Below are 27,900 nucleotides of genomic sequence, written 5' to 3'. Positions count from 1 at the left end.
CTTATAAATTAGACAAACATAACATAATATTTATGATGGAATAACCACAAATGTCTTTACTGTGCTCACATCATTATCAGTTTTATTCAACCCCCTAGTGACATTATTTTTTAGTACTTAGTACAACATCCTTTTCCAGTTATGACAGCTTTCAAGCGTGAAGCATAGCTTGACACAAGTGTCTTGCAGCGACCTATGGGTATCTTAGCCCATTCTTCATGGGCAAAAGCCTCCAGTTCAGTCACATTCTTAGGCTTGCGCACTGCAACTGCCTTCTTTAGGTCCCACCAGAGGTTCTCAATTGGATTTAAGTCTGGTGATTGCGATGGCCACTCTAGAATGTTCCAGCCTTTCATGTTCAACCATGCTCTAGTGGACTTGGATGTGTGCTTCGGATCATTGTCCTGTTGGAAGGTCCAACGTCTCCCAAGCCGCAGGTTTGTGACTGACTCCATCACATTTTCCTCCAAGATCTCCTGGTACTGAAGGGAATTCATGGTACCCTGCACACGTTGAAGCTTTCCTGTACCATTAGAAGCAAAACAGCCCCAAAGCATAATTGACCCCCCGCCATGCTTCACAGTAGGCAAGGTGTTCTTTTGTTCATAAGCCTGGTTCTTCCTTCTCCAAACATAGCGCTGGTCCATTGTCCCAAACAGTTCTAATTTAGTTTCCAAAACCTGTTCCAAAACCTTTGTGGCTTGTCCACATGACTTTTGGCATACTGCAGTCGACTTTTCTTGTTCTTTGGAGTCAGCAAGGGGGTGCGTCTGGGCGTTCTGGCATGGAGGTCTTCGTTATGCAGTGCGCGCCTTATTGTCTGAGCTGAAACTTCAGTGCCCACATCTGACAGGTCTTTTTTCAGTTCCTTAGCAGTCACGCGGGGATTTTTCTCCACATTACGCTTCAGGTAGCGCACAGCAGTCGCGGTCAGGATCTTCTTTCTGCCACGACCAGGTAACGTTTCCACTGTGCCCTTTAACTTGAACTTGCGAATGATACTTCCGATAGTGTCTCTTGGACTAACAACTTCGCAATCTTTTTATATCCATTTATATCCATTTTGTGGCGACCATTCTCTTGCCTTCACCATGCTTGGAAACACACCAGTAGATGTCTAGAAGGAGCTGAGTATCACAGTCCTTTTAAATCTGCCTAATTGGTGCTTATCATGCTTGATTGCTGCTCGTTGACATCCACAGATATTTTCAATACCTGATGGAAAACACTGGAATGAACCTCTGTTCTTAGGAGTGGTAGTCGTAAAGGGGTTGAATAATTATGTCAATAAATCAATAAAGAAATCACAAAAAGGCCATTTAATACTTTATGACAAAAAAAATTGATGCTATCTTAGTTGCATTTAGTTCTTTAACAAGTCCTTGTAAGATTTCATTATGAACACAATTACAAATGTGCACTGAATTCCATAAAACCCTTCGCAGCATTGGGGGTTGAATAAATTTGATCACAACTGTACATTAACAACTACTGATCCGTGTACTCTACGGCTATTGGAGAAGTTGGGTGATAATCTTAGGCTGGCTAGGATGAAGGTTAAACCCAGTAAGTCTAGGAGTGTTTCAATTGTGAAAGGGAAGTTGACACAAGAAAAGTATGTGATGGAGGGAGAAGAAATACCATCTATTCTGGAGAAATCAGTTAAGAGTCTAGGTAGGTGGTACACCGCAGCACTGAACGACAAAGAGCAGGTTGTAGAGTTAAGGAAGGTTGTAGAGTTAAGGAAGGAAATGGGTGAGGCTATTTATAGTATCGATAAGTCCTTTTTGCCAGGTAAATTAAAGTTGTGATGTTTGCAGTTTGGATTGTTGCCTCGTCTAAGGTGGCCACTGACAGTGTATGATATTCCAATGACAGAAGTTGAGAGGCTAGAAAGGATTGTTAATAAGGCTGTAAGAAGATGGCTTGGGGTTCCTCATTGTCTTAGTAGTGTGGCATGGTTTGGAAGAGGAGTGCTAGAACTGCCACTAACAAGCTTAGTTGAGGAGTTTAAATGTGCCAAGGCAGGCCGAGAAATGTTGTTAATAGGGTCAAAAGATGCACTGATCCAAGTAGCGGCGCCAGTGACACGTACAGGAAGAAAGTGGAATTCCCAAGAGGCAACTCAGGCAGCAAAGGGCATTGGAGCATAGAGATGTTGTAGGGCAGGTGCAAAATGGGAGGGCAGGACTAGGGTCAGGTGATACATGGAGGGCATTCAGCAAGGCCACATCTCCTGAGAGAAGGCGAATGGTTTTATTCGAGAGCAGGAGGAGGAAGTAAGATGGGCAAAAGCTGCAGGACAGAGTAAGCAGGGACAGTGGATGAAATGGGAAAGTGGAGAAGAGGAGAATCACCTGGCGAGAGTTGTGGGCATTGGATGCGAGCTGTATAAAATTTCTTGTGGGAGCTACCTATGATGTGCTTCCAACTCCACAAAACCTTGGGCAGTGGTTAGGTGAGGATCCTACTTGTAAGCTATGTGCAGGAAGTGGTACATTGAAGCACATCCTGTCGGCATGCAAGGTGAGTTTGTCACAGGGACGTTACACATGGAGGCATAATCAGGTACTCAAATCATTGGCAGGTGCACTTGATAAGAAGCGGTTGGAAGTTAATTGCATGCCAGTTGCTAGATCCAATAGAGTAATTAGGTTTGTGCGTGAGGTGCGTGAGTTTGTGCTTAGAGCTGATGCAAGAGATTGGAAGCCGTTGGTTGATGTAGGCTGTAAATTGCAGGTCCCAGAGTGTATTGTAGTCACAACCTTGAGGGCAGATGTTGTGTTTTACTCTGAAAGTAAGCGCATAGTGTATTTCATAACTGTTCCATTTGAAGATGAAGTTGATGCAGCATATGAAAGGAAAAGGTTGAAGTATGCAGATTTGGTGGCTGAGGTAAGAGAGCCGGGCAGGCAAGCATATACTAGATCTGTAGAGGTAGGGGTTAGGGGTTTTGTGGCGAAGTCTGCCACAAGACTGCTGGCTGAGTTTGGATTTAGAGGCTGTGTGATGAAAGCAGTGATAAAGGAGTTGTCAGTGGTAGCTGAGAGATCTAGTCAGTGGGTGTGGCTAAGAAGGGCTGAGGTTAGGTGGGGTAAGGATAGTACTTCCTGCCGACGCTGCTTCCTGCCGACCGACGCTGTTGCGGAGCGAATTTTGAAATTGTTTTCTAAAGTAAAATAATCTATTTACGTGCTAATCTTTACCTTTTGCATTCCTAGATAAATTTTACAGGTTTTATTCCAGCCGCTGACCAACTTTCTGCCTTCACAAATCAGCTAGCGTAAGTTTATATATCGGCTAGACACGGTAAGTGTTTTGATTTATTCATGGCTGGTGTTGGTTGGTCTAGACCCTTTCGCCACTGATAGTAATAGTGATAGTATTTGTGAGAGGTGCCAGTTAGTTACTTCTCTTGTGGCGAAAGTGGAAAGTTTAGAGCGACGCGTCCACTCATTATTGAGGGATAGAGAGACAGGGTCTGTAGTAGGTGTGGACGCGCCAGGGAGAACTAGCGCCTCCGCGACTCCGGCGATAGAGCCCTCACAGCGGGGCGAATGGGTGACGTCTCGGCGGCGTAGTAGGAGAGCGAGGGCTGCAGCTACCGCTAACGCCAGCGCTAGCCCACCAGAGCACCACTCCCCGGTTCACGTGTCCAACAGGTTTGCCCCGCTCAGTGTTACACCCGCTGAGGAGACTCTGGTCATAGGAGACTCTATAGTCCGACACGTGAAAGTAGCTGTAGCTGTAGGGGCACCAGCGGTTACAGTCAGCTGTTTACCGGGAGCCAGAGCGCCGGACATTAGTGGCAACCTTAGATTGTTAGCTCATAGGAGGTTTTCTAGGATAGTGATTCATGTAGGGGCCAACGATATACGTCTGCGGCAGTCAGAGGTGACTAAGGCTAATGTTAAAGAGGTGGTTAAATTAGCCCAGACGATGTCCGATGCCGTAATCTGCTCTGGCCCCATCCCAATGCGGCGCGGTGATGAGCAGTACAGCAGGCTCACGTCGCTAAATCGCTGGATGTCCAAGTGGTGTTCAGAAAATCAAGTGGGCTTTATTAATAATTGGGAAGAGTTCGAGGGCAAGCCTGGTCTTTTAGGCAGGGACGGTGTCCACCCCACCCGGGATGGCGCTGCCCTGTTATCTTGCAGCATAGCCCATAGCCTGTTAGCTAGTCGGCAGAGTAGCACTAGGAGCTGCTGACTGTCCAGGGTCGCGACCAGGCCGCAGACTAACGTGTTAAACCTGTCTGCGAGCCGCTTAGAGGCGTCACCAAGTTCCCTTAGGATTGAGACTGTGTCTGTGCCCCGGGTTAAACTAAATCATAAGAAAATAGTCCGCCCGAAGTTTTTAACTAATATTCAGACTTCACATCAAATTATTACAACCTATATGACCGATCTGAAAATTGGATTAATCAATATTCGATCGCTCAACTCAAAAGCAGTTTTTGTAAATGAACTTAGACCAGAAAATTGATATTCTTTGTCTAACTGAAACGTGGGTTCAATCTGGTGATTATTTAACTCTAAACGAAGCCACTCCTGTGGGATATAGTTATATACATAGACCTAGACTGTCAGGCAGAGGAGGTGGAATATGTATAATATAGATAATATAAACATACTCCCGCAAACCAAAGCAATCTCCGATCATTATTTAGTAAAATTCGATTTTCACCTTAACATAAATACCCGCCCGTCTCCTCGGCAGTGTATAAAGCGCTCAATAAATTCATCAACAGCAACACAGTTTATTGAAACCCTCCCTGACTTAACTGCATAGCCCACTCGCCATCCGATCCAGGAGAGTTAGATAGTCTAACCGACTACTTAGAGAATACCTGCAGATCAGCTCTAGATATAGTAGCTCCACTAAAATATAAAAAAGCTAGATCCAAAAAGCTCGCCCCATGGTACACCGACCAAACTAGAAACTTAAAACAAATAGCACGTAAATTAGAGCGGAAATGGCGATCTACTAAATTGGAAGTATTCCACTGTGCCTGGAAGGATAGCATTATTGACTACAAACGGGCACTCACTAAAGCACGCTCAGCATACTTAGCCTCACTGATAGAGAAAAATAAAAACAATCCTAGATTTCTTTTTAATACTATTTCTAAACTTACAAAAAATCAAGCAGGCACAGAACCTCAGATTCCAGTAAACCTCACTAGTAATGTATTTATAGATTTCTTTGATAATAAAATAGAGAATATTAGACAAAATATAAAACCCTTTATTAGCAATACAACTGGTATGTCATCTGGTTTGGTTGATATTGATTTAAATTACATACCGGGAGAAAAACTTGATGCTTTTCATCCACTCCCAAAATCAAAATTAGAGAAAATAATTTCTTCCTTAAATTGTACTACCTGCACATTAGACTCAGTTCCCTCAAAGTTATTAAAAGAGGTATTACCAGCTGTAACTGAACCTCTTCTAACTATAGTTAACTCATCCATTACAATAGGTCACATGCCCAAATCATGTAAATTAGCAATTATCAAACCTCTGATCAAGAAACCAAATCTTGATCCGACTGTGCTATCTAATTATAGACCCATTTCAAACACATCATTTATATCTAAGATCATAGAAAAAGCTGTTGCCCAGCAATTATGCCTATATCTGCATAGGAATAACACATTTGAAAAGTTCCAATCTGGTTTTAGGCCCCATCACAGTACTGAAACAGCATTAGTTAAAGTAACAAATGATCTCCTCCTTTGCATCAGATCAAGGCTATGTATCACTGTTAGTGCTACTTGATCTTAGTGCAGCTTTCGACACAATTGATCATAGGATCTTGCTAGAAAGGTTAGAACGCTGGGTTGGAGTCTCAGGCACAGCCCTTTCATGGTTTCAGTCTTACTTAACAAATCGCTATCAGTTTGTAGAGCTCAATAATATTTCATCCAAACATACAATGGTTAAATATGGGGTCCCGCAAGGCTCCATCTTAGGACCACTATTATTTACATTATATATGCTACCATTGGGCACAGTTATAAACAAACATGGTGTCAACTTTCACTGCTATGCGGATGACACTCAACTTTACATATCAGCCAAACCCGATGACAAACTCAGTTTAGAAAAAATTGAGGCCTGTGTAAGAGATATTAAATGCTGGATGTCTCTAAACTTCCTACAATTAAATGAGGACAAAACAGAAGTTCTCCTTGTGGGCCCTAAGGCCGCAAGACAGAAAATTCCAAATTTAATGCTTAATCTTGCAGACTATCCCATTACACCTGGCACAGTAGCCAAAAACCTAGGCGTCATACTCGACTCCGACCTATCATTTGATAAATATATAGATAATACTACTAGGATAGCTTTTCTACATCTCCGCAACATTGCCAAATTAAGAAATGCATTATCACAGGATGATGCAGAAAAATTGGTGCACGCCTTTGTTAGCTCTAGACTAGACTACTGCAATTCACTACTGTCAGGATGTTCAAATAGGAATCTAAATAAACTTCAAGTAGTTCAAAATGCCGCAGCTAGAGTTCTGACCAGAACTAGAAAATTTCAGCATATTAGACCAGTCCTATCAGCCCTGCATTGGCTCCCAGTTAAATTTCGTATTGATTTTAAAATTCTATTATTAGCATATAAAGCACTACACGGGCTTGCTCCTGAATACCTCCAGGAACTTATTTCCTACTATGAACCCCCACGTCAACTAAGATCACAGGGTGCTGGTCTGTTATTAGTTCCACAAATTAACAAGGTAACAGCAGGGGGAAGAGCCTTTTCTTATAAGGCCCCCCAGCTTTGGAATAATCTTCCTAAATGTGTCCGGGACTCTGACACAGTCACAATCTTTAAATCTAGGTTGAAAACCCACTTATTTAGTCTAGCATTTGATAATTAATATCCCCCTTAGATAAAGGTACAGATCCAGGGGTTCATAGACGAAGGGTTTTATGGTAGACTGGGGTGCTGGTGCTGTCATCCTGTCACTGCTCGTGGTCACTCAAGTTTGTTGACAGTGCAGTGGACGGATGCCATTGTCTCAGAATGCCCCCAAGCCTATGTTACCTTCTGGTTCTGCCTTTTTTTTTAGCTAGGCTGTAATAATTTAACTTAGTGCCGGAGTTGCTGCCACACTCCAGAAATGTTTATAATTTTACCTGTCCTGTATATGTCCTCATACAGAGCTAATTTTCCCTGTTTCATTTCTCCACATGGCTGCCCGCCTGCTTGAGGTATAATGAGATGAGGAGAGACAAGCGATCCATCCTGGCCGGCCACCTCCTGCCTAACCGGATGCCTACACCATGATGGACATTATTACATCTTTTTCGGTCTAAATGGACATTATTGCATCTTTTACATTCTGTCTACATTCTGTCTATATTGTTGTTGTTGTCATGGTGACCGGTGTCGGCCAGAGGAGGATGGGCTCCCCCCCTGAGTCTTGGTTCCTCTCAAGGTTTCTTCCTCATGCAAAAACTAGGGAGTTTTTCCTTGCCACTGTCGCCCTTGGCTTGCTCACTGGGGGCTAGGACTCGGCACTTGTAAAGCTGCTTTGTGACAACAACTGTTGTAAAAAGCGCTATATAAATAAAATTTGATTGATTGATTGATTGATACTTGAAGAGATAAATTGTTTGGTGTGTGTGATGTTGGGAGATGGGTAGGATTGTCGCTTGACTTTTCCAGTGGCCGTCGGGTAGCAGGGTTATTGGCAAAATTGGCAAAAAAATTGTGATGGGCTACATTGTGAGCTTGGAGGGGGGGTGGGTCTGGGATGCCAGACTCCACTGATGAGCCTTCTGGAGGTGTTGGGGGCTTAATTCATCGAAACACCAACGAAGGGAGGTGCCTTCCTGATGACCCCAATGAAAAGCTTTCAGGGTATTGTGTGTGTCCTTGTCACCTTGTTTTGAAGGTCAGTCCAGGTTTGTGTGGTGGTCTGAGTACTTGGCAGTTGAGGCAATGGACCATGAACAGAGTGCGCTTTGCTTCTGGATCCTTGTCGAGCCAGTATCAGATTGTAGCTGCTGCTGTGTTCTGGTCAAGCAGCTGGTGTGTGCATAGGGTGTGTGAAATCTATCTTGTCCTTTTAGTAGTATTGGGTAATTGATATGATGGGTCACAAGCATAATAGTAGGTGTTATTAGATCATAGTCGTTGGTTGGTTAATACATCCTAGCCAAGCCTTTTGCAGGACTCCAGATGTTAGGTGCAGGATTTTATCATTTCCATTATGTTATTAGCCTGGTTCACTTGTGACATCCAGGGAGGTGCCACTCAACCTCCTCCCTTAAGCCCAATAGTGCACTTTTGTCGGATATAGTGTGCACCATAATATGCCTGGTTCATATCTGACATCCATAGGAGGGGCCCTCAACCCCTCCCATAAGCCCAGAGGGTGACCTTTGGTTGGCCATAGCGTGCGCCATAATATGCCTGGTTCATATCTGACATCCAGGGAGAGGCCCCTCAACCTCCTCCCTTAAGCCCAGAGGTGACCTTTTGTCGGCCATAGCGTGCGCCATAATATGCCTGGTTCATATCTGACATCCATAGGAGGGGCACTCAACCCCCTATAAGCCCAGGGGGTGACCTTTGGTCGGGCAAAGCATGCGCCATAATATGCCTAACATCTAGGCACTGTGTTGGTATAGAATATATGGCTCCAGAGAGCCCCCTGTCTGAGATCAAGGGCTCTAGATGATCCACCCTATACAAAAGCCACCAGTTTTTTTTGCTACTGGTATAACTCAGCCTACTACTGGTAGGCTGAATTGCGCCTGCCACTGAATTTTTTTTTTCTGGGTTAGGGTCTTTAATATAAAAGTGGCTTTGTATTATGAAAGTGGCCCTTCACCTCATGCCCAGAGGCATGGACGTAATTTTGATGTCATAGGTGGGGGGGGGGGGGGGGGGCACAAATAGGGGTGCTGGTGTGTTCGTTGACCGGGGGGGGGGGTGGCGAACGTAACGTGTTACCGGAGTGGAGCTCAGAGCGGTCGTTTTCCGCATGGTCCTAGCGCTAGATTTGTCGCTATTTAAATAATTGTTATTTAAATAGCGACAAATCTAGGGGGGGGGGGGGGGGGCATGGATTCGTCGCTATTTCAATATTTGGTTTTAACCGTAAAAACTGGGGGGAACCAAAAGCGGTTTTTGAAAAAGTGGGGGGGTGGGGGGTTTAGTAACTAAACTAGGGGTGACCTGCAATAGTCGCTGATTCGACTATAGTAGACTATACCCCCTAGTCGACTATGAACGTCATAGTCGAATGTACCATTCTAACTGCATGGGGGTGCCCAAGGATGCTGCCAATAATTAGTTGTTACATGAAATGTCTTTGTTTTTGTTATATATAGCCTTTTGTCAAATAAAATCATCCTAATTTCTGTTAATAAATATTTTTAAATGATGTGTGCGCATTAACAATAGGCATCTTACTTACTACACATTAATACATCACACCCTGCAGTTGCACAATCCAAATGAGCGGAGCTAAACATGCTACAGGGTAGTTAGCATCTGCCGAGATTATAATGGCTACTAAAAAAACTAAAAAAAAAAAGTTTTTTTTCAAAAAGATAAAGATGAATCAAACAAAGTAAAGTGCAAGTTATGTCATCAATGTATTTCATTTCGCACGACAACAACCAACATGGCATACCATTTAAAACGCGTAAGGCAAAAAAAAAGCCGTTTCGGTTGTGTCGTCTCGTCGCATTGCGTCTCGGCAAGTAGGCCTATAAACATTTTTTGTTGTTGCTTTTTAAACCCCATTACTTGAACCTTTCCTTATAATTTTTTTGCTGTTGTGTGGCAGTTTTTTTTATATTTTCAGACAGGCATATTTTATTTAAAATATTTTTGACACAGTGCCTGTCCGACAGTTCGATATGCGCACTGCGCACTGACGGTTATTGTTCTCTAACATTTAAAATAAATAAAAAGCTGAATAAAGCCAACCTACCATGTTTATTCATTTATCTGAGTGTTTTAGGTTTGTACTTTGAAGAGGAAAAAAGTCCTGAATGAGAACGGGATCCCATTTAAGGTGCTTTAGATTTAAAAAACAAAAAACCCTGATTCGACTATTAGTCGACTAAAGGGAAAATCTGACGAATCAGATTCGACTATGAAAATCCTTAGTTGAATACACCTCTAAACTAAACTATTGCATCATTTACCTTACACATGATAAAATTGCATCCTTTTCAGTTGCTGCTTATATCATGGGTAAAGTAAATGTAGCGTGCTACATATTTAGACAGAAACTAAGGCTTGCAGTGAACGGGTTGTCATTTTGATTAATTTGCTTTGTGCATTTGCAGCATGTTTATTTTTTGCAGTGCAATGGGTCTTCTCGGTCTGTATACTATTGAGCTCCACAATCAGAACAGAAGGAAACATATGTTATTGGTCGAATAAGGTGCATTTGTGTTTGGATTTATTGAGCAAGCATGTTTTTGTGTAGTTTCACCGAGTCAGATACTGCCCCGTGTTTACCGAGTCCCAAAAGGCTTTCTGTGCCAGAGACGCCACTGCCAACCACCAAAGCTGCTGTAACTCATTTTTCTTTCTGCATTATGTAACTGTTTTTGATGGAGCCATCCTGTTGGGTGTTAGCAGTACTGGCCCACACTATAGTGTGATGATGTGGAGAATGTCACGGTGGGTCGGCCAGGAGGCGACCAAAGGGCACATGTACCCACTCGCACACACACACTGCACAAGTCTCCTAACACCAAGCCAATATTCCGGTCTCAATCACCTGATTACTAACACCTGTCCCACATCAGTGTGCACACCTTTATTACCCCACAGGTCGTGCAGTGCAGTGCTGCACATTTCCTGAGGACTATGCGTCTCCATCGGAAGCTGCCCACTTCTGTTGCTACATAGAGACCGCGGATCTTTCTCTTCATTTTCGTTGCTCACTTGAGTGTGAGTTCTGTTCCAAGTTGCCGCTTTGTGCTTTTGTGTTTATTTGCATAATGGGAAAAAAAGAACATGACATACGACCAGTGATTCCGGCTGCCTCTCTCTACCCCCATCACACTTGATGTATCATCACATTATGGGTCTAAGAAGATAAGGATTTTTTCATTGCTGCTGGATAAGGTGGATAAGCTTTTCAAAGCAAAACATTTACATGGCTCCTCCAGTCCCCACAGTAACAGAGGAGCTCATGAGCCAGCACTAGGCAGAGTCGGCGCAATCAGCAGTGATCTGTCACACCTGTCATTAAGGAGGTGAGTTGTGACAGATCACTGCCGAATCATTTTGGTCTCATGCCATTGTGCTTTCAGCCTGTCTCTCCCTTTATGACTTATTGTTGCATTGCAAGGTGTCTCGCCACCTCATTCTCTCTCTTGTTCCCCTGTACATTATTCGAGTCACTATCTCCTGCACCGCTCCCTGGCTCTTCTCAAGTTTTCCTCCCCGTTACATTCCTATCCATTCTGCTTTTGTTTAGGGAAGCGTTTTTTGTTCTTTGCGGCGTTTGCCAGCCAGGCAGTTACTTTACCTGGCGTCTTTAGTTTGTGTTTTGCGCACTGAGTTTTCTGTGTCCTTTGAGTTTGCCTTCGGTATTATCTCCTGTGTTTTTATGGTGTAATTTATTGTGTTAAGTGATGACTTCACTCCGTGTCTTTTGTGTTCAGTGTTTGTCACCGCTGGTGTCTGTCTGTCTCCTGGCACTTGGGTCTACCTCTCTCTCGGAACACTGTGATTCAAATGAATCGATTCAGTTCGATTCCGCGTTTCGAGTTTGACATCACTAGTATTTGCCTTTGGTCTGTTTAGTTAATATAATGAACAGGACAAACTACTACTAAAAGAACAAGATAATAGGCAGTGTCAGTCCATTACATGGACTCTGTAATGTTTGGGAACAGGAGGCTGGAGGCAGACGCAGACCTTTGGAGTCTTTAAAGAAAAACTACAAGTTCTATTGAAAACACTATGCAGGTATAAGGCAGGACAAACAATGAATAAAGAACTACCACACCCCCTGCTTTAGACAGGGATTTAGGGAATGACATTTAGGAAATGTTAGAATAAAGACCCAAAAGTCTTCAAACACCAATGGTGTGGGTTCTTTCCCCCGGTGACTACAGTTGGATCAGTATCAATACAACATTAATTTGGAATTTGGTGTCCCCAACAAACAAATTTTTCAAGTTTTGAATGCATACATGAAATGAAATGTGCATTATTTGTCAATTGTGATTTTCACCTCAATCGAAATTTGTCCTCTACATTTACCCATCTATGCAGTTAGAACACACACACACACACACACACACACGCACACACACACTAGTGATTACTAGGGGGCTGTGGTGCACACGTGCTCAGAGCAGTAGGCAGTCCTAGCCCAGCGCCCGGGTAGCAGTTGGGGTTTTCTCTCTGAAAATGACTGACTGTAGTTTCTATTGTGCTTTAGAGACCTAATTTATGCTAATTCTGAACATCTGGGCATAGCTCTTCCCTAAAGTAATAACTACAATATGTCAGCTGGATTTATAAAAAATTTATCTGACCATGTGAAGTGGAAGGATCCCTAGTAGAGAGAGACTGATGGACTGTGCTTGACTTACCTGTATCAGTGAGGATACTGACAGATATGTAGAGCATTTTCCCTTTGAGGTCAGAGATCTTTGGAAAGGTCTGTAGCATTTGTTCTTGAGTAAGCTTTGCAGTACCTTTCCCTCCATGAATCTACAGTTCAGACAGCGTTCAAGCCTTAAGTACAACAGGAACTGTATGGACATGCACTGTACTTTATAGAACGGTTCATATGATAGTGTGTGAAACAATATATCCACTGGCTTACTTTAACTCTTGTGAGTGAACTTCGAATGTTTATCTTTTTGTTTTCATTGAAAACTCCAAACACCACAAAAGCACTGCCTTCGACATCTTTGCCAAACAAATACCTTAGAGTGAAAAACAAACAGCAGCACAAGAAAAGAATAAAGAACATGAACTGAACATGATCTACTGCAGTGGCTTGCTCTGAAGTCCTCAGAACAAACTCATGGGTCATTCCATGTCAAATCAACCAAAATTTAGATTGACCATCTCAGAATCCCTTAAAACTTTCCCCATTTGTAGGCAGATATGTTTCATGTAAAAATCCAAAGTATTTCTGTTTTATGTTCAATATTTCAAGGGTTACAGCCGTTTTTGTAACCACCCCCCCCCCCCCCCGACGCATCTTTTGCGAAAGTGGCTAAATAGCAATATTTGAATGTGAAGTGAATATCTCTAAAACGATTACAGCTAGAAGGCTGAATTTTTTTTTGTATGTTTAGAAACTTGTATACTTGTAATTTATGTACTTTCTGGTGCTGTAAGTTGTGTTGTGTCAATATAAAAAATTCCCAAATTTAGAAAAAAAAATCAGCAAATTGTGCAAAAACAGGACCACATACAGGCATCTTAATTATTATTTCAACATTGCCACTGGAAGTACTTGAAACATAAAACATAGATCAGCCTTCTTCTACTCCATCCATGAGATAATGACAGGTGAAAATGACTCTTATTTGATTTTTTTTCCAACTTTGGGAATTTTTTCTATTGACACAACACAACTTACAGCACCAGAAAGTACATAAACAAGTATACAAGTTTCTAAACATACAAAAAAAATTCAGCCTTCTAGCTGTAATAGTTTTAGAGATATTCACATTCAAATATCGCTATTTAGCCACTTTCGCAAAAGATGCATCTGAGGGTGGGGTTACAAAAACGGCTGTAACTCTTGAAATATTGAACATGGAACAGAAATACTTTGGGTTTTTCCATGAAACATATCTGCCTACAAATGGGGAAAGTTTGAAGGGATTCTGCGATGGTCAATCTAAATTTTGGTTGATTTGACATGGAATGACCCTCATGTGATTTTGGGCTTTCCATAATGTACAGCATATCACGAGGTTTCCTTCATGTGCTGTCTACTATGCCCTTTATAAGCTTACTTGGGTGTATTAACAGCAAGCAATTCAAAAACTGCATTAAATTCCATAAAGTGCTTCTAATGACAGACACCAGATTAGACCCCTTATGAGCATGTCAAATGTAATGCAGCCATGAAAACCTTGGGAGGAGTGAAACTTTTAAAAGGAACCCTTCCAGAAATGCACCATACTCAATCAACATGAATTACATTTGTGTGAGAGATGGCTGGATTTTAGTTGTGATGGCATCAGTGAAATAAATATGGATAAATTCTTACTTAGCTCTAATGCTGACGGAAAACTCTTTATCATCAATGTAAAAGAAGGAGGCCACAGGCTCCAGATGCACTTCAAAAGTGGGTAGAACTGGCAAAAGGGGTAGAAGTGTATTAATTAAATACACACAAAAAGAATATATTGATATATTTATACAGATTGGATTATTGGTAGAATGAAGACTTATTTAGATTTTTTTATACATGGAAAACATTGCAATTTGTTCACACAGGCACAACAGCATACTTAAAATGTTGGACAAGGGTGGGGTGCCCTCTCTGAGTCAGGAGTGCATTTTTGCCTCAAGTTGAGGAGTTCAAGTATCTCACAGATGTGCTCAAGTAAGTGAGGGAAAGATGCATCGGTAGGTTGACAGGCGGATCAGTGTGGCATCGGCAGTGTTGCAGACGCTGTACCGGACTAGGACCAAAAGAGAGAGCTTAGCCAATAAGGCAAGGCTCTTGATTTACCGGACAATCTCCTTTCCGACCCTCACCTATGGTCACAAGCTCTGGGTAGTGAAAGAATGAGATCATGAATACAAGCGGCTGAAATGAGTTTGTTCCACGGGGTGTCCAGGTCTCCCTTAGAGATAGGGTGAGGAGTTTGGTCGTCCGGGAGAGACTCAGAGTAGAGCCGCTGCTCCTCCATGTAGAGAGGAGCCAGTTGAGGTGTTTCGAGCATCTGGTCCAAAGGCCCCCTGGGTGCCTCCCTGGTGAGGCGCTCCGGGCATGTCCAACTGGGAGGTGACCCCGGGTAAGACCGAGGACATGCTGGAGAGATTATATCTTTCAGCTGTCCTTGGAAAGCCTCGGTATCCCCCAAGAAGAGCTGGAAGAGCTGGCTGGGAAGAGGGAAACCTGGTCCTCCTTGCTTAGGCTACTACCCCCACGACCCAGATAAGTGGATATTAATGGATGGATGGATGGATGAAGTGCCCTGTCAATAGCAATAATCTCCCCAAGTTAAATTACCCAATATTTTTACATCAAAGCTAAAATGTCTTACCATACTCTTTAACTTCAAACTCTGTTGTGAAATTCTTTCTTGGGTTATTCTTAAAGCTTGCTGCAATTTTCCAAGTGCCAGTGCTTTGAAAACACACGACCAAGTGCAATATCAGTTACATGTGGTAATAAGTACATTAATGAGCCTGTAAACACTGAAGTGAAGCAGCTACCATAACTACACAGACACCCATCTTTAAAGGTTTGGCCCTCTTTCATATCCTCGCTCTTGTCATAATTTTAATCTAAATTTGCAGCTGAATCTGCAGATTAAATCATTAATCGTCCTGTATATCAAGGATGCAAGGAAAAATATAAAAGATTAATGACAAAATATTACTTTTTAAATTTAGCAAACAAGTTATTTGCCCTGTTAACATCAGTCAATGTTGACAACAGAAAATTAGCTGAAAATCAGTACGATATTTTTTTTTCTTTGTCTCAGTGTCACAGATCCTCTGGAGTGGTACATTCCTCTAGTTTAGTTTTGAATGTAACACTTCTGATTCAGTCAGTAAAATATCTATGTCTTAATCTAAGCTTTTGGCTTGGAACTAAACTCTACAGACATCAGGAGTTCTTGGTCCATGTCGTCATGAAGATGGAGTCATGTATGACAACAGAACTAACCTGACAGGACTTCCCAGTTTGTGCTCTTCTATTTTCTTTGTGCCTGGTTGATAAAGGCTGCTGCTAATGGTGATTCCATCTGGAGTCTACAAACATCACAAACAGAAAGTGAAACCAGGCAACCAATGCTGAACAGAGACAGAATAAACACGACACAAGACAAAAGCTTAGCTGAAAAGACCAACAGAGCAACAAGGGGAACACAGAGGTTAAATGGGAGTCGCAATTGCAATCACGGCGATTAATATTAATTTGCAAGTAATAAAGTTATTTCGGGTGCTGTTCCGGTTGCATACCGACCATGCGTTGCTATTGTGGCTCATGCGCTTCCGCGAAATTGAGGGCTAGCTCGCTAGGTGGCTTGCTACAGAATACCGAATAGGGCCCGTGGCTCCGGTATTGATCTGTGTGATGTTATGGTTATGTTATGTGATGATTGTTATGTGTGTAATTGTGTGTGTTATTTAGCTTAAGTTGCTCTGTGTCTGTTTTTGTAGTTGTACAGTTGTAGTCGATCCTGCATTGTGTGTGTAATGTCATTCCCTTGTGTTTCGTGTACTTTTGAGTCTGTTCTGCATGATCATGGCTCCTTTACTTGATTATGCAATTGAGGCATTTTATTAAAAGAGTTAACAATGGATCTGCCTACTGCTTCTCCTTTCCACACCACGCCACAATATATACACATGTGTACCCACATTCCCTAACTAGTGAGCTAACTGTGATAAAGAGCAATAAAACATTTGTAGAAATACATATTTCTGAATAGGATTAAGTTACATTCTGACATGTTGCAGCCAGAAGCTCTTTTATAGAGACATAAAATGTATATTTCCTTTTTAATATACTGACTAAATTGTTTGGATAGAAACATGGCTGTAGTTACTGGATTATGTTTTTATGTTATTATACAACTTAATGATTTATAGTGTTTGTTACACAGATCAGAGCTTTTAGTTGTATAAAGTGGGTTGTATATAGGAATTAGTTTCAGCACATACCACAATTTCCACCAGGACAGGGTGTCTCACAGGCAGTGCTTCAGCATCCAGGGCAAATACTCTGTATTGTACTGATAATTCACAAAGATATATGTCAGTGAAACGGTGTAAAATTTTACAAGTGTAAAAATGAACCAGACCATGTAATGTCCGGCCATAGTTTGATTGTTTTGTAAGGTAATTGAACACATTTCTGTCTTACCAGTACTATCTGGAGTATATATTGTCTTGTCTGTCTGTAGAAATATGTATCCTGACTGAAAGGAGACCATGACCAATTTCTCCATGACCGCATTAATCGTAGGAAAATTTGCTTTCAGGTAAACAAACTGTTTTTCCTTAGAGTCTGAATTGAAAATGGCTTCATCATAGTGAATCTGCAATAAAGATGTATAATCAATCACCTTTCAAAAAAGATTACAGCAAATAATCATCCACTGTCAAATATTGTAGTTTAAGAATAAAGTGGTGTGCCATGTGAAAAGAATATGGGACCTCAAATGCTGGCTGTGCAAATATGCCCCTGAAACAATCCAGCATATAACAGAAGGGTGCAAGATGCTATCAGCGTACATGGAACACCATAAAAAAAACTCTTAAGCCTGGTTTATACTTGACGCGAAAATGACGTAATCGCTGTGGCTCCGCCCGTGCGCGAGGGCCTCGCGCGCTGTCGACTCGCGAGGTTGTGAACCTCTCGAATTTTGTAACTTCGCGGGTGCTGCGTCTCAGCGCAATGAACAAAGTTGTGTTTGCAGGGTTCATACACCTTTACAAGGTGGAATTCAAGCACTTGTACGTAACTTTCAAGGTCCAGTTCAATATTTCCCAGCACGATAAACTTAATTAAGTTAAATATTTATACATATACTCGTGATGATTCAAAATAATTCGCTTTTTTATCACATTATTTAATGGTGGTTTATTTTCAAAACGCCCAATCTTAACGTCTTCACATTCTCTCATGTTTCGTCCTGGAATTACAAGAGGCTCGTATTTGTTAACGTAATACAAGAGAACTGTTCAGTAAGACAGCTATTTGTTGTGAAACGAAGTAGTTACAATTCAACATTTTAATGCATTTTAATGCTTTTCAAACCTGAAACACAAAGCAACATTAAAATTCGGCAGGTAAATGTTCTTTCCCCTTTTTTTGAGGGGTGTTTCTTTATATTACTACATATCGTTTCAGACAAAACTACAAAGAATGTGACGTGGCTAGTATAAACGCCTCCACCATTCGCGCAGGTTCATAGATGTATATAGATGTATATTTCTATCTATACTGCTCAAAAAATAAAGGGAACACTAAAATAACACATCCTAGAACTCAATTAATAAAAATCTTTGAAATCAGTTGAAAATCTCTCATTTCTACCTGTTGTCTGTTCCATTTGCACATGAGCAGTTGAAATTGATTTACAATCAGTGTTGCTTCCTATCTGAACACGAAGTGTGGATGACTTGGAGTTACATTGTGTTGTTTAAGTGTTCCCTTTATTTTTTTTGAGCAGTGTATATAGATCTATATATATATATATATATATATATATATATATATATATATATATATATATATATATATATGTAGTGTGTGTGTGTATATATTTATATATTTTGATGCCTGGTTGTAACGTTCTGCGTGGAGCAGAACACGGAGGCGGACACAAACGCTGAGGAGAGCAAGATTTATTACAGGGAAATCCAAAAGCAGTGTCGATATAACTGGCGCAGGTCATATTGGGAGAGCAGTCCAAACAAGAAATATACAAAGGCATAACACGAACAGGGAAAACAACAAGGCAGGTAAACCAGGGGAAAACAGGCAGAACACACAGTGGACGGGAATAACAAAATAGCGAACTCACGCAAAGACAATGAACCGGAATAAACAAAAAGACCGATATGAACATGGGAGACACAGGGACTTTTATACACAGAACTAAACTAGGGACAGGTGATGACAATGACACAGGGGCGTGGTAACAAACAAGGAATCCATCGGGACAAACAGGCAGGGAACACGGACATGAGGGAACCCAGAGTGACAGCTACGAGAGAGGGCGTTGCCCAACGTGACAGAACCCCCCCTCAAAGCGTGCCACTCCGGGGCACGCAAGGGCAGACAGGACAGGGACACAGACCAGGACAGGACAGGGAACTACGGCACACGGCGAGGGACAGGAACAGCAGACACAGGACAGACCAGAGGGACAGGACCGGGCAGAACAGGACATGGGGCCTGGGGCATGGCAGGGACAAAGACAGGGGAACCAGAGACGGGCCAGGAGCCGGGCCGGGGCATGGCGATACAGGCAGGGACAGGGCAAGGCACGAGAGCAGGACTGGACAGGACAGGACCGGGGACAGACACGGGAGTGGGGCCAGGGGACAGGGCAGAGGCACACACGGAGGCAAATATGGCTTGGACAACCGAGACTGGGACAGGAACAAAGTGGGTGATCACTTGGGGAACAGACACAGGGACATGGACCTGGAGGGACCGACCAGACACAGACACAGGGACGGGCACAAGGACACGACCAGGTACACACACAGGGACTGGGACCAACACAAAACCGGGGACAGAAGAAGGGAGCAAGGGGAACATGGGCAAAGAGACACAAAAAGTCCAGGCCCAATAGAGGGCAGCACCGTCTCTGGGGACACAGGCGCGGCGGGGCGGCGGCCAGCGGGAACAGGAGCCGGCAGACAGGCAGCGGGAACAGGAGCCGGCAGACAGGCAGCGGGAACAGGCAGGGTCCGCTGGCGGGCAGCGGGAACAGGCAGGGTCCGCTGGCGGGCAGCGGGAACAGGCAGGGTCCGCTGGCGGGCAGCGGGAACAGGAGCCGGCGTGGACGACCTCTCTTGGGTCGCGGGGACAGGAACCGGCGTGGACGACCTCTCCTGGGTCGCAGGGACAGGAACCGGCGTGGACTGCCGACGGGCAGCGGGAACAGGTTGCTGTGGCAAGGAGAAACCCTCGGGGGGCGTGTACGCCAAGCCGACGTCCTCGGAGGGGGGAACCACCAAGCCGACGTCCTCGGGGGGCGGAGCCACCAAGCCGACGTCCTCGGGGGGCGGAGTCACCAAGCCGACGTCCTCGGGGGGCGGAGCCGCCATACTGACGTCCACGGGGGGCGGAGCCGCCATACTGACGTCCACGGGGGGCGGAGCCGCCAAGCCGACGTGCTCGGGGGGCGGAGCCGCCATACTGACGTCCTCGGGGGGCAGAGCCGCCATACTGACGTCATCGGGGGCAGGACCGCCAAGCCGACGTGGCCAGTACTCCCCCCCAAAAAATACTTGGGGGTGTCGCGACGAGTCGCTGGCGGGATCAGCGGCGGTAGGTCCTCCTCCACAGGGTCCTGGGTGAGCCTGGAAGAATACACAGACACAGAATCCCCTCGGTGGCTCTCTCTGCGATGGCTCCGCCTCCTCTGAGGCGTCGGGAGTTCGCAGAAGCCATCGAGAGCCAACTGAGGGTTAAGCAAACGCCTGTCTGTGCACTCAATCCGTCTGCTCGCGACTTGTACTACAGGTTTCTCCTCCCTATAGTGATCACGCCGGGCAGACACGTAGCGCTCAACAGGAGTCTCGACGCGAAAGCCAGTCGAAACCGAAAGTGACTGGGCTTTCGTTGGTGCGCGTCAAGACTTCCGTGTTCCCACAGCGCCAGGGGAATTTCTGTCTCTGGTTCGTTCACGCTGCGATATCGGAGAGTTGAACTGGACCAACATCTCATCTCATCTCATCTCATCGCAGCGCTCCCTCGCTGTGTCCTTGTAGGATCGGTCTTTATGTAACGTTCTGCGTGGAGCAGAACACGGAGGCGGACACAAACGCTGAGGAGAGCGAGATTTATTACAGGAAATTCCAAAAGCAGTGTCGATATAACTGGCGCAGGTCATATTGGGAGAGCAGTCCAAACAAGAAATATACAAAGGCATAACACGAACAAGGAAAACAACAAGGCAGGTAAACCAGGGGAAAACAGGCAGAACACACGGAGGACGGGAATAACAAAATAGCGAACTCACGCAAAGACAATGAACCGGAATAAACAAAAAGACCGATACGGACATGGGAGACACAGGGACTTTTATACACAGAACTAAACTAGGGACAGGTGATGACAATGACACAGGGGCGTGGTAACAAACAAGGAATCCATCAAAACCAACGAGCAGGGCGGGACAAACAGGCAGGGAACACGGACATGAGGGAACCCAGAGTGACAGCTACGAGAGAGGGCGTTGCCCAACGTGACACTGGTGTACCGTCAGGTAAAAATGTTCTTTCACCGCTTTTGCAGGGGTTTTTTAATTCTCCACTGACCCCTATCGCCACCTATCGTTTCGGAGAACACTAGTGACGCTCGCCGTTCGCGCAAGGTGGGCGGAGCTCGCCGCCACACCCCCCTCCCCAACAACTTACACTCACGAACCCTCACTTATTTTTTTTTTACTACACCACTGGTCAATATGCGTTTGAGTTTGTAGGGGGGGCGCAAAAATATTCTCATCTACTAAAGGGGGGCATGGCAGAAAAAGTTTGGGAACCACTGGGCTAACCAATCGCACATTGGGGTGATGAACCAACAGCAGAAAAGGGTTGTAGTGATAGATGTAATCGCAGCATCAGACACAAGGAACACAAGAAGCTCATGTGTTATTAAAAATATTAAGAGCTGAAAAAAGAGGTGGAAAAGATGTGGAAGGTGAAGGCAACAGAGGTTCCCATGATAACTGGGGACCCCCAGTTTGACCCCCAAACTGGGCGAGTGGTTCCAACAGATTCTGGGAACAATACTCAAGATATCTGTCCAGAAGAGTACAGTCCTGGAAACAGCTAAAGTACTGCACAGGACCCTCAGACCCTCAGACCTAAAGTTGAGGACAGAGCCGGCCCTGACCAATGTGGTGCCCTAGGCGAGATTTTGGTTGGTGCCCCCTGCATCATCAATCATTGTGTTGATTGTGTCACTATTAAAGAAACAAATAAAAAGCAAATGACTTAAATATTACCATATAACAAGCAATAAATATAAAGGTGTTGCACAAAAAATATTTTAAAACTATTTTACATAACGTAGTGCAGAGAACAACTTTTAATTAATAATACATAAAAAATAAAAATAAAAAAACAACAACTACCACCAGTGCAAATCAGGGCAATTTGCCTACTGCAACATTATTATTTCAAAAGTGCATTCGCATGTTTTAGTATATATTTATGTTAAGCTAAGCTAATCATAGCACCTACTAGGATTGGGCAGTATGATGACAGTGGCGGTTTTCACTAAGATCATACAGAGGGGAAAAAGCCACAATGACGATTGAGTGTTAGTTGTGAGTCAAGCGAGCTGGTTTCAAAGAAAAACACAACAGCTACAGATTGGCAACATTTTGGATTTGTTTCAAATAAAAAGGAGACCATTGGAGCACGCCCCCACGATTCTAATTCGATAATATGATTGGTTGATAAAACTGCCAATCTATAATAAAAGCTCTCAGTGTAAAAGGGCCTGTCTCTCTTTTACCTAGAAACAACGGTGTGAAATATTCTGATTGGTTGATTTTTTATTTCACCGCTGAGGTTTTTTTCCAGTACGAAAAGTGGATTTGAAAGCCGATTTATAGGAAAAATACAAATTATTGGTGAAGCGTTATTAACATATATTACATATAATAGATAAAGCATACTTTTTAAGATCAATTAACCTTCAGAGAAGGCGTTGAAGTCCCTGACGATTCGCCAATGGTATATTGTTAATTCACCACATATTAACCATTATATTACCTGTTTTTCTGCCTTTTTGAGGTCTTTACAGGGAGATGTCACTCACTCTGTGGTGTACAGAGAAACAGTAACGAGGTGCGCAGAGCGCGCGGGGGAGGGCGGGTTGGCGCGCGGGTGATAGGTGTTGTGTGTTGTTATTATAAGAATTATTTATTTGACTAATATTATTAAACAATGAAATTATGATTATGTGGACTTTGCTTGTTTTCACATTTATTAATTGTTCATTTGTTAAAAAAATAAAAAATAAAACCGCATGCATGCGAGCGCCCCCCTGGACAGCCGGCGCCCCTAGCATTTGCCTATGTCGCCTAATGGAAGGGCCGGCCCTGGTTGAGGACCTGAGCTTGAAGGAAAAAGACCACCTAGAATGTCACACACTGGCACTTAAGTGATCTTTACTGCATCTCAGTCATCAGTGGTATTACAAGGACTGAATTATTCTCACCTGTATATCAACCAGACTTTGAAATTGAGTGGATTTTAGTGTCACTCTGGAACTGGAGAGCTCTGTGTCTTTGCTGGGGAAGTTAAACACGGTGACATGGCCACTTAGTTCTTGTCCTTGGTAATCTTGTACCTGCACAAACACACGTTCTCTTGTGCCAACCCTTAGGATCTGGGGAGCCGACAGGATGCACCTGAAAAGGCAAAGGTGAACCGTCAGAATGTCTGACATTTGCGTTAATGTTGTGAAGACAAGTTTTGGTCATTTTATTCACTAGGCAAACAAAGCCTAGTGCTTCACTCTTTTGGTTGCTTCATATAAATTCATATTTCAAAATTCATATTGCTCATTTGTTCACAGATCTTAAAATTTGTAGCTTACATCTCAGAGCCCATTATACCCATCAGCTGTGTAGGAAATCTAGCTGTAGTTTGTTATCTAGCAGGCCTCTTAGACTTAAAGGTTTACTTTACTACTTTAACATTTATACTTATCCAACAAACTTCACAGACCTTTCTCATTTCTGTAGAAGAGGTCTTAAGGGTTTAGTTTACTATCTTAACATTATAGTTAGTATAAATAGTAAGGTAAGAAATAAAGAAACAAATAAATTACATTCATTTAAATAAATAGTCTAGAAACACATCAATTTCAGTTTAAGGCCCAGCTTAGGATGATGGCAGGTAAAAGAGTCTATTTGTAGTTTGACTATAGATCCAAATCAAGAAGATTCATTAAAATGACACACTGCTCTTTAAACAGTGACTCAGCAGTGTAGGACACACAGCAGTTATGAAAGAGGTCAACTTTTTATGTGAACAAAAAACAGCACACAAGCAAATGTGATATTACTTTCTAATTCACTGTATTGTTAATATTCATATTATTAAAAACAATTCAAGAACATTTGGAGACATAGAAAGAAAAGTGAGGAAGGTGCGTTCTTCTGGCTTTCTCTTGCTCCTGCACTCCCTGGTTTTCTCGTAGCTTCTCTGTCTTGTCTCAGAACCCTGATGCTGTTCTTTGAATTTTAAACTAAGAAAATAGAATTAAGTGGTCTCTCAACACAATTGACACAATTTTTTGGAATTGGAATTTTGATCACTGGGTTTCTGCTAATTGGATTAGGCGTTGCCCTGGTGTATCGGGAAATCAAAAGAGTGGGGTCAGTTATTAAATGCCCACGAAAATTGCCCAATTTGATTGATGTGATGGTCGAAACGCAGGTCGAAATGCATTCTTGTTTATTTTAATTGGCACCCAAACAAAATTCTCACTGAAGGTCATCGTCCTGGTTACCTGCTCCTTCACCCACACAGAGACTTTCAGAGGATGGCACTCACTCTCCACTGCAAACTTTGACACATAAACTGTGTGCCAGGCGTCTGGCTCCCCCTTCCCCCCTCTAGATGAATCACGCCTCTCACTGCTTGACTGTCTGTGTTATCAATGCTTGTATGTGCTATGGGGATTTTTTGCGTGCTCACAGACTGTTGTCTTGTTGTCAGAATAATCTGTGGTCATATTTTTTGTCTCCTCCTAATGTTTATCTTTCTATGTTTCTCCCCCCAATCTGTGAATGGCGGCGCATCTCTTGATGCAGTGGCCAATCTGGGATCTCGGTGATTTACATCATGGCCCTGGGGGAACTTTATTTCCCACTCATGGGATCAATAAAGTTTATTTAATTCAATTGTTTTAAAGTGTATGAAGGCAGTCCAGCAAATAATGTGTTACGATCTATTTATTAGTAACATTCTGTCTTCATTCCATCTTTGTTGTTGGTAACAGTCCATCTTTTTAAAAGTCAACTACATTCACTGGTGAATTTGATTTTCATAAAGATAGACATTGTAGGTACCATGCCTCCACAGACAAAAGGGGGGGGGGGGGTGCTCTCCCTAGGGGCATGGCCCACGTCAGGACGGATGTGGAACTACGTCATCAGACAAATCCCCTTTAAAAGGGGGATCCCCCTTTGTTCGTCTCTCTACCTGGCTGCATCAAAGTAGCTACCTAGAGACGAAGAGCGTGCACACCTTCGAGAACAAAGCGATATTAGTTCTGCACCCGGGCCCTGTGCAGCATGCGATTGTCGCAAGAAGTAACTAGTTCGCTACTTTTATTTCTTTTGCGGAGTTTGCTAAACCCACTCGCTTCAGCTAGCCAACGATTAAGAACGGTTTGAACATTCACGCGAAGGCCGGTGTTCTGTCGAGTTGTGCTTTGCATTGAGATGTGCTAGTTTGCGGTTTTGCGCATGCGCAGACCCACAGGCTTGTCATTTGTTTCCACGCCCATAAATCTATGCTCACTTTCTGTCGAGTTTACGTTCAGGTAAATTCTTATCTTTTTAATTATGTTTTTGTCAGCAAACACGTGCATACGATGTTCGAGGTGAGCAATATATTCTTTTTTTTCCATTCAGCTCACTTTCTGTCAAGTATACGTTCAGGTGAGTAATTTCTTATCTTTTTAATTATTTTTTATAATATGCTAGCTAGATATCCTAGCAAACACGTGCATACGACGTTCAAGGTGAGCAATATATATATGTATATATATGTATATAATATATATATATGTATTTCATTCATAGCTTTTGACCTATAAACATGTAAATGTTTTACATACTGGCTTTGCAAAGATCAAAGATGACATGAGGCAGGATTTCATGAGGCAAATTCGTGGTGGTGCCTCCACTTTTCTAGAATGTTCAGAATGGTCAGCGCAAAATTTAAGAAAGATTTCTTTCCATGCTCTACTTCACTGTAATCCATGCCTTAAAAACAAACAAAAGATAAGATATATATAGCACATTATACTCAGTACTCTAAAATGATTTTATCCCAAACTACCTGCTTAACAAGCCCACTTTCAACTTTTAAAGATTAAGTAAAATTCCTCATTTTGAGCTCCTTGTTTGCTACTTTACTTTTAAATTTTTATTGAATAATTTTTACGAGGGCGATCAACATCCGTTGTTCTCAGTCCATGGTCCATTTTTACAACCATTTCTTTATTTTTCTTATTATAATGAAATGTACCATTTTACATCCAAACAAAATTATAAAAGTTATCCCATCTCTTCTCTCTCTCTCTCTCTCTCTCTCTATCCCTATCCATATATAGCTATGGAAAACAGGTGGGATGAGGTATTCAACTTCCTCTCTCAGGGGTCATACCCATCTGGGTATAATAACTCCCAAAAATTAAATTTGAGGAGGTATGCTTCCAAATTTACTGAAAAGGGTGAGCATTTATTTGTTTAAATGTAGCCAGTGTCTTGGTAAGGTAGCTCTTTAATTATTATATGACTTTAATGAATGTTAACGAATATTCACTGCAGAAGGACAGCTTTTCTTTAAAAGTAGAAAAGCCATAAAATCCAAAGAAGATGCAAGAAAGCTCTTTCAGGAATTTCACGCCTCTCCGATTGGAGGACATTCAGCCATCCCGAAAAATCGAGCTGCAGTGTGCTCCAGATTTTACTGGCATGGCATGACCATTGATCTTGACAACTGGGTATCTGTTGAAGTGCGTTCTTGTGTGATGTTGATAAATCTGCATAATTATTAACAGTGACTTTCTTAAAGGTCTTGGAATGTGATCAGTGCCAGCGAACTGGAAAACCTTTGACTGGTGCCCAGCCATTGGAGTGTATAAAAGTAAATGTCCAGTGGTATCTCTATAATATACAACAGCTATTAAGAAAAATGTTGAAATGTAAAATAAAACATATGTTTTAAATGTATAGGTATCTGCTGTCTGGGAGCTCATTGGCATTGATTTGACAGGACCGCTTCCAAAAACTGCCGATGGCTTCCAGTATATCCTGACAGCCACAGATTACTTTTCCAAATGGGTTGAAGCTTTCCCATTAAAGACAAAATCAGCAGCTGAAGTGGGACGAAATATTTGCTCAATTATATATAGACATGGTTGTCCAAATAGAATACTCTCTGATCAGGGAAGAGAATTTGTGAATGAAGTATGTCTAATTTTTGTTATAAATGAATAAATGAATGTTTCAATTTATATAGTGCCTTTTCAGGATACCCAAGGCGCTTTACAATTGTTAAGACAGCTATGTCTCAGACAACCAATCACACGCCAATTGTGCACAGCGTACTCTCTACCGGGATCCAAAGCCCCCTGGGGGACTGAATGGGGTGCAGGAAGGGGAGAGAGGACAGACCCTAGTGACAGAGCACCATCCACCACTGGACATACAAGCAAACACACACACTCAGACAACAACTTGTTTTTATTGAACAGAGACACAGACACAAACACTCAGGGAGAATTTGTCTGGGACTGCCAATTTACCTAATTTACCATAAATACAGTTCAGAAAACATTTTGTGCTTGGTTTGTATATATTTTTTTACTTTATACCTTTTTTTTTAGCTCAGCAGCAGCCTCTGTAAAATGTTGGGTATTGAAAGAAGTGTCACAGCTGCCCATCATTGTCACACCTGGCTCCGCCCCCTCCCTGTCTGTCTGGCCTGGCTCCTCCTCCTCTGGTCTTCTGTTTAGTTCTGCCTGTTTTTTCATTCGTTTCAGCTGTTGCTTGTTTGAGTGTTCGTTAAGGTTTGTATTTAATCCTTGTGTTTCGGGTATTTGTTGTGGGTCAATGTTTATGGTGAAGTCAGTGTCTCGTACTGCAGTGGTTTATGTTTCAGTCTGAATGTTGCGAGTGCTTCAGTTTATATGTTTATGTGGATAGTAGTGATGGGCAAATGAAGCCTCATGAAGCAATGAAGCTTT

General features: G+C 42.8%; 1 protein-coding gene across 1 annotated transcript in view; it reads right to left on the bottom strand.

The window, feature by feature from the left end:
- The window catches only part of LOC143490841 (complement C3-like), a 159,887-nt gene that overhangs the window by 90,128 nt on the left and 41,859 nt on the right, over nucleotides 1–27,900 (bottom strand). Inside the window, exons 3-10 of the mRNA XM_076989351.1 lie at nucleotides 23,131–23,323; nucleotides 17,083–17,257; nucleotides 16,881–16,951; nucleotides 15,880–15,965; nucleotides 15,251–15,333; nucleotides 14,245–14,332; nucleotides 12,838–12,940; nucleotides 12,602–12,722 (exon numbers count right to left, since the gene is read on the bottom strand). Of these exons, the coding sequence (XP_076845466.1) occupies nucleotides 12,602–12,722; nucleotides 12,838–12,940; nucleotides 14,245–14,332; nucleotides 15,251–15,333; nucleotides 15,880–15,965; nucleotides 16,881–16,951; nucleotides 17,083–17,257; nucleotides 23,131–23,323 (920 nt within the window). The remainder of the gene's footprint in view (nucleotides 1–12,601; nucleotides 12,723–12,837; nucleotides 12,941–14,244; nucleotides 14,333–15,250; nucleotides 15,334–15,879; nucleotides 15,966–16,880; nucleotides 16,952–17,082; nucleotides 17,258–23,130; nucleotides 23,324–27,900) is intronic.

Source organism: Brachyhypopomus gauderio, unplaced genomic scaffold (assembly GCF_052324685.1).
Source record: "Brachyhypopomus gauderio isolate BG-103 unplaced genomic scaffold, BGAUD_0.2 sc67, whole genome shotgun sequence".
Classification (NCBI taxonomy): Eukaryota; Metazoa; Chordata; class Actinopteri; order Gymnotiformes; family Hypopomidae; genus Brachyhypopomus; species Brachyhypopomus gauderio.
The sequence above is the reverse complement of the archived record's forward strand: the minus strand, read 5'-3'. Positions and strand labels throughout refer to the sequence as shown.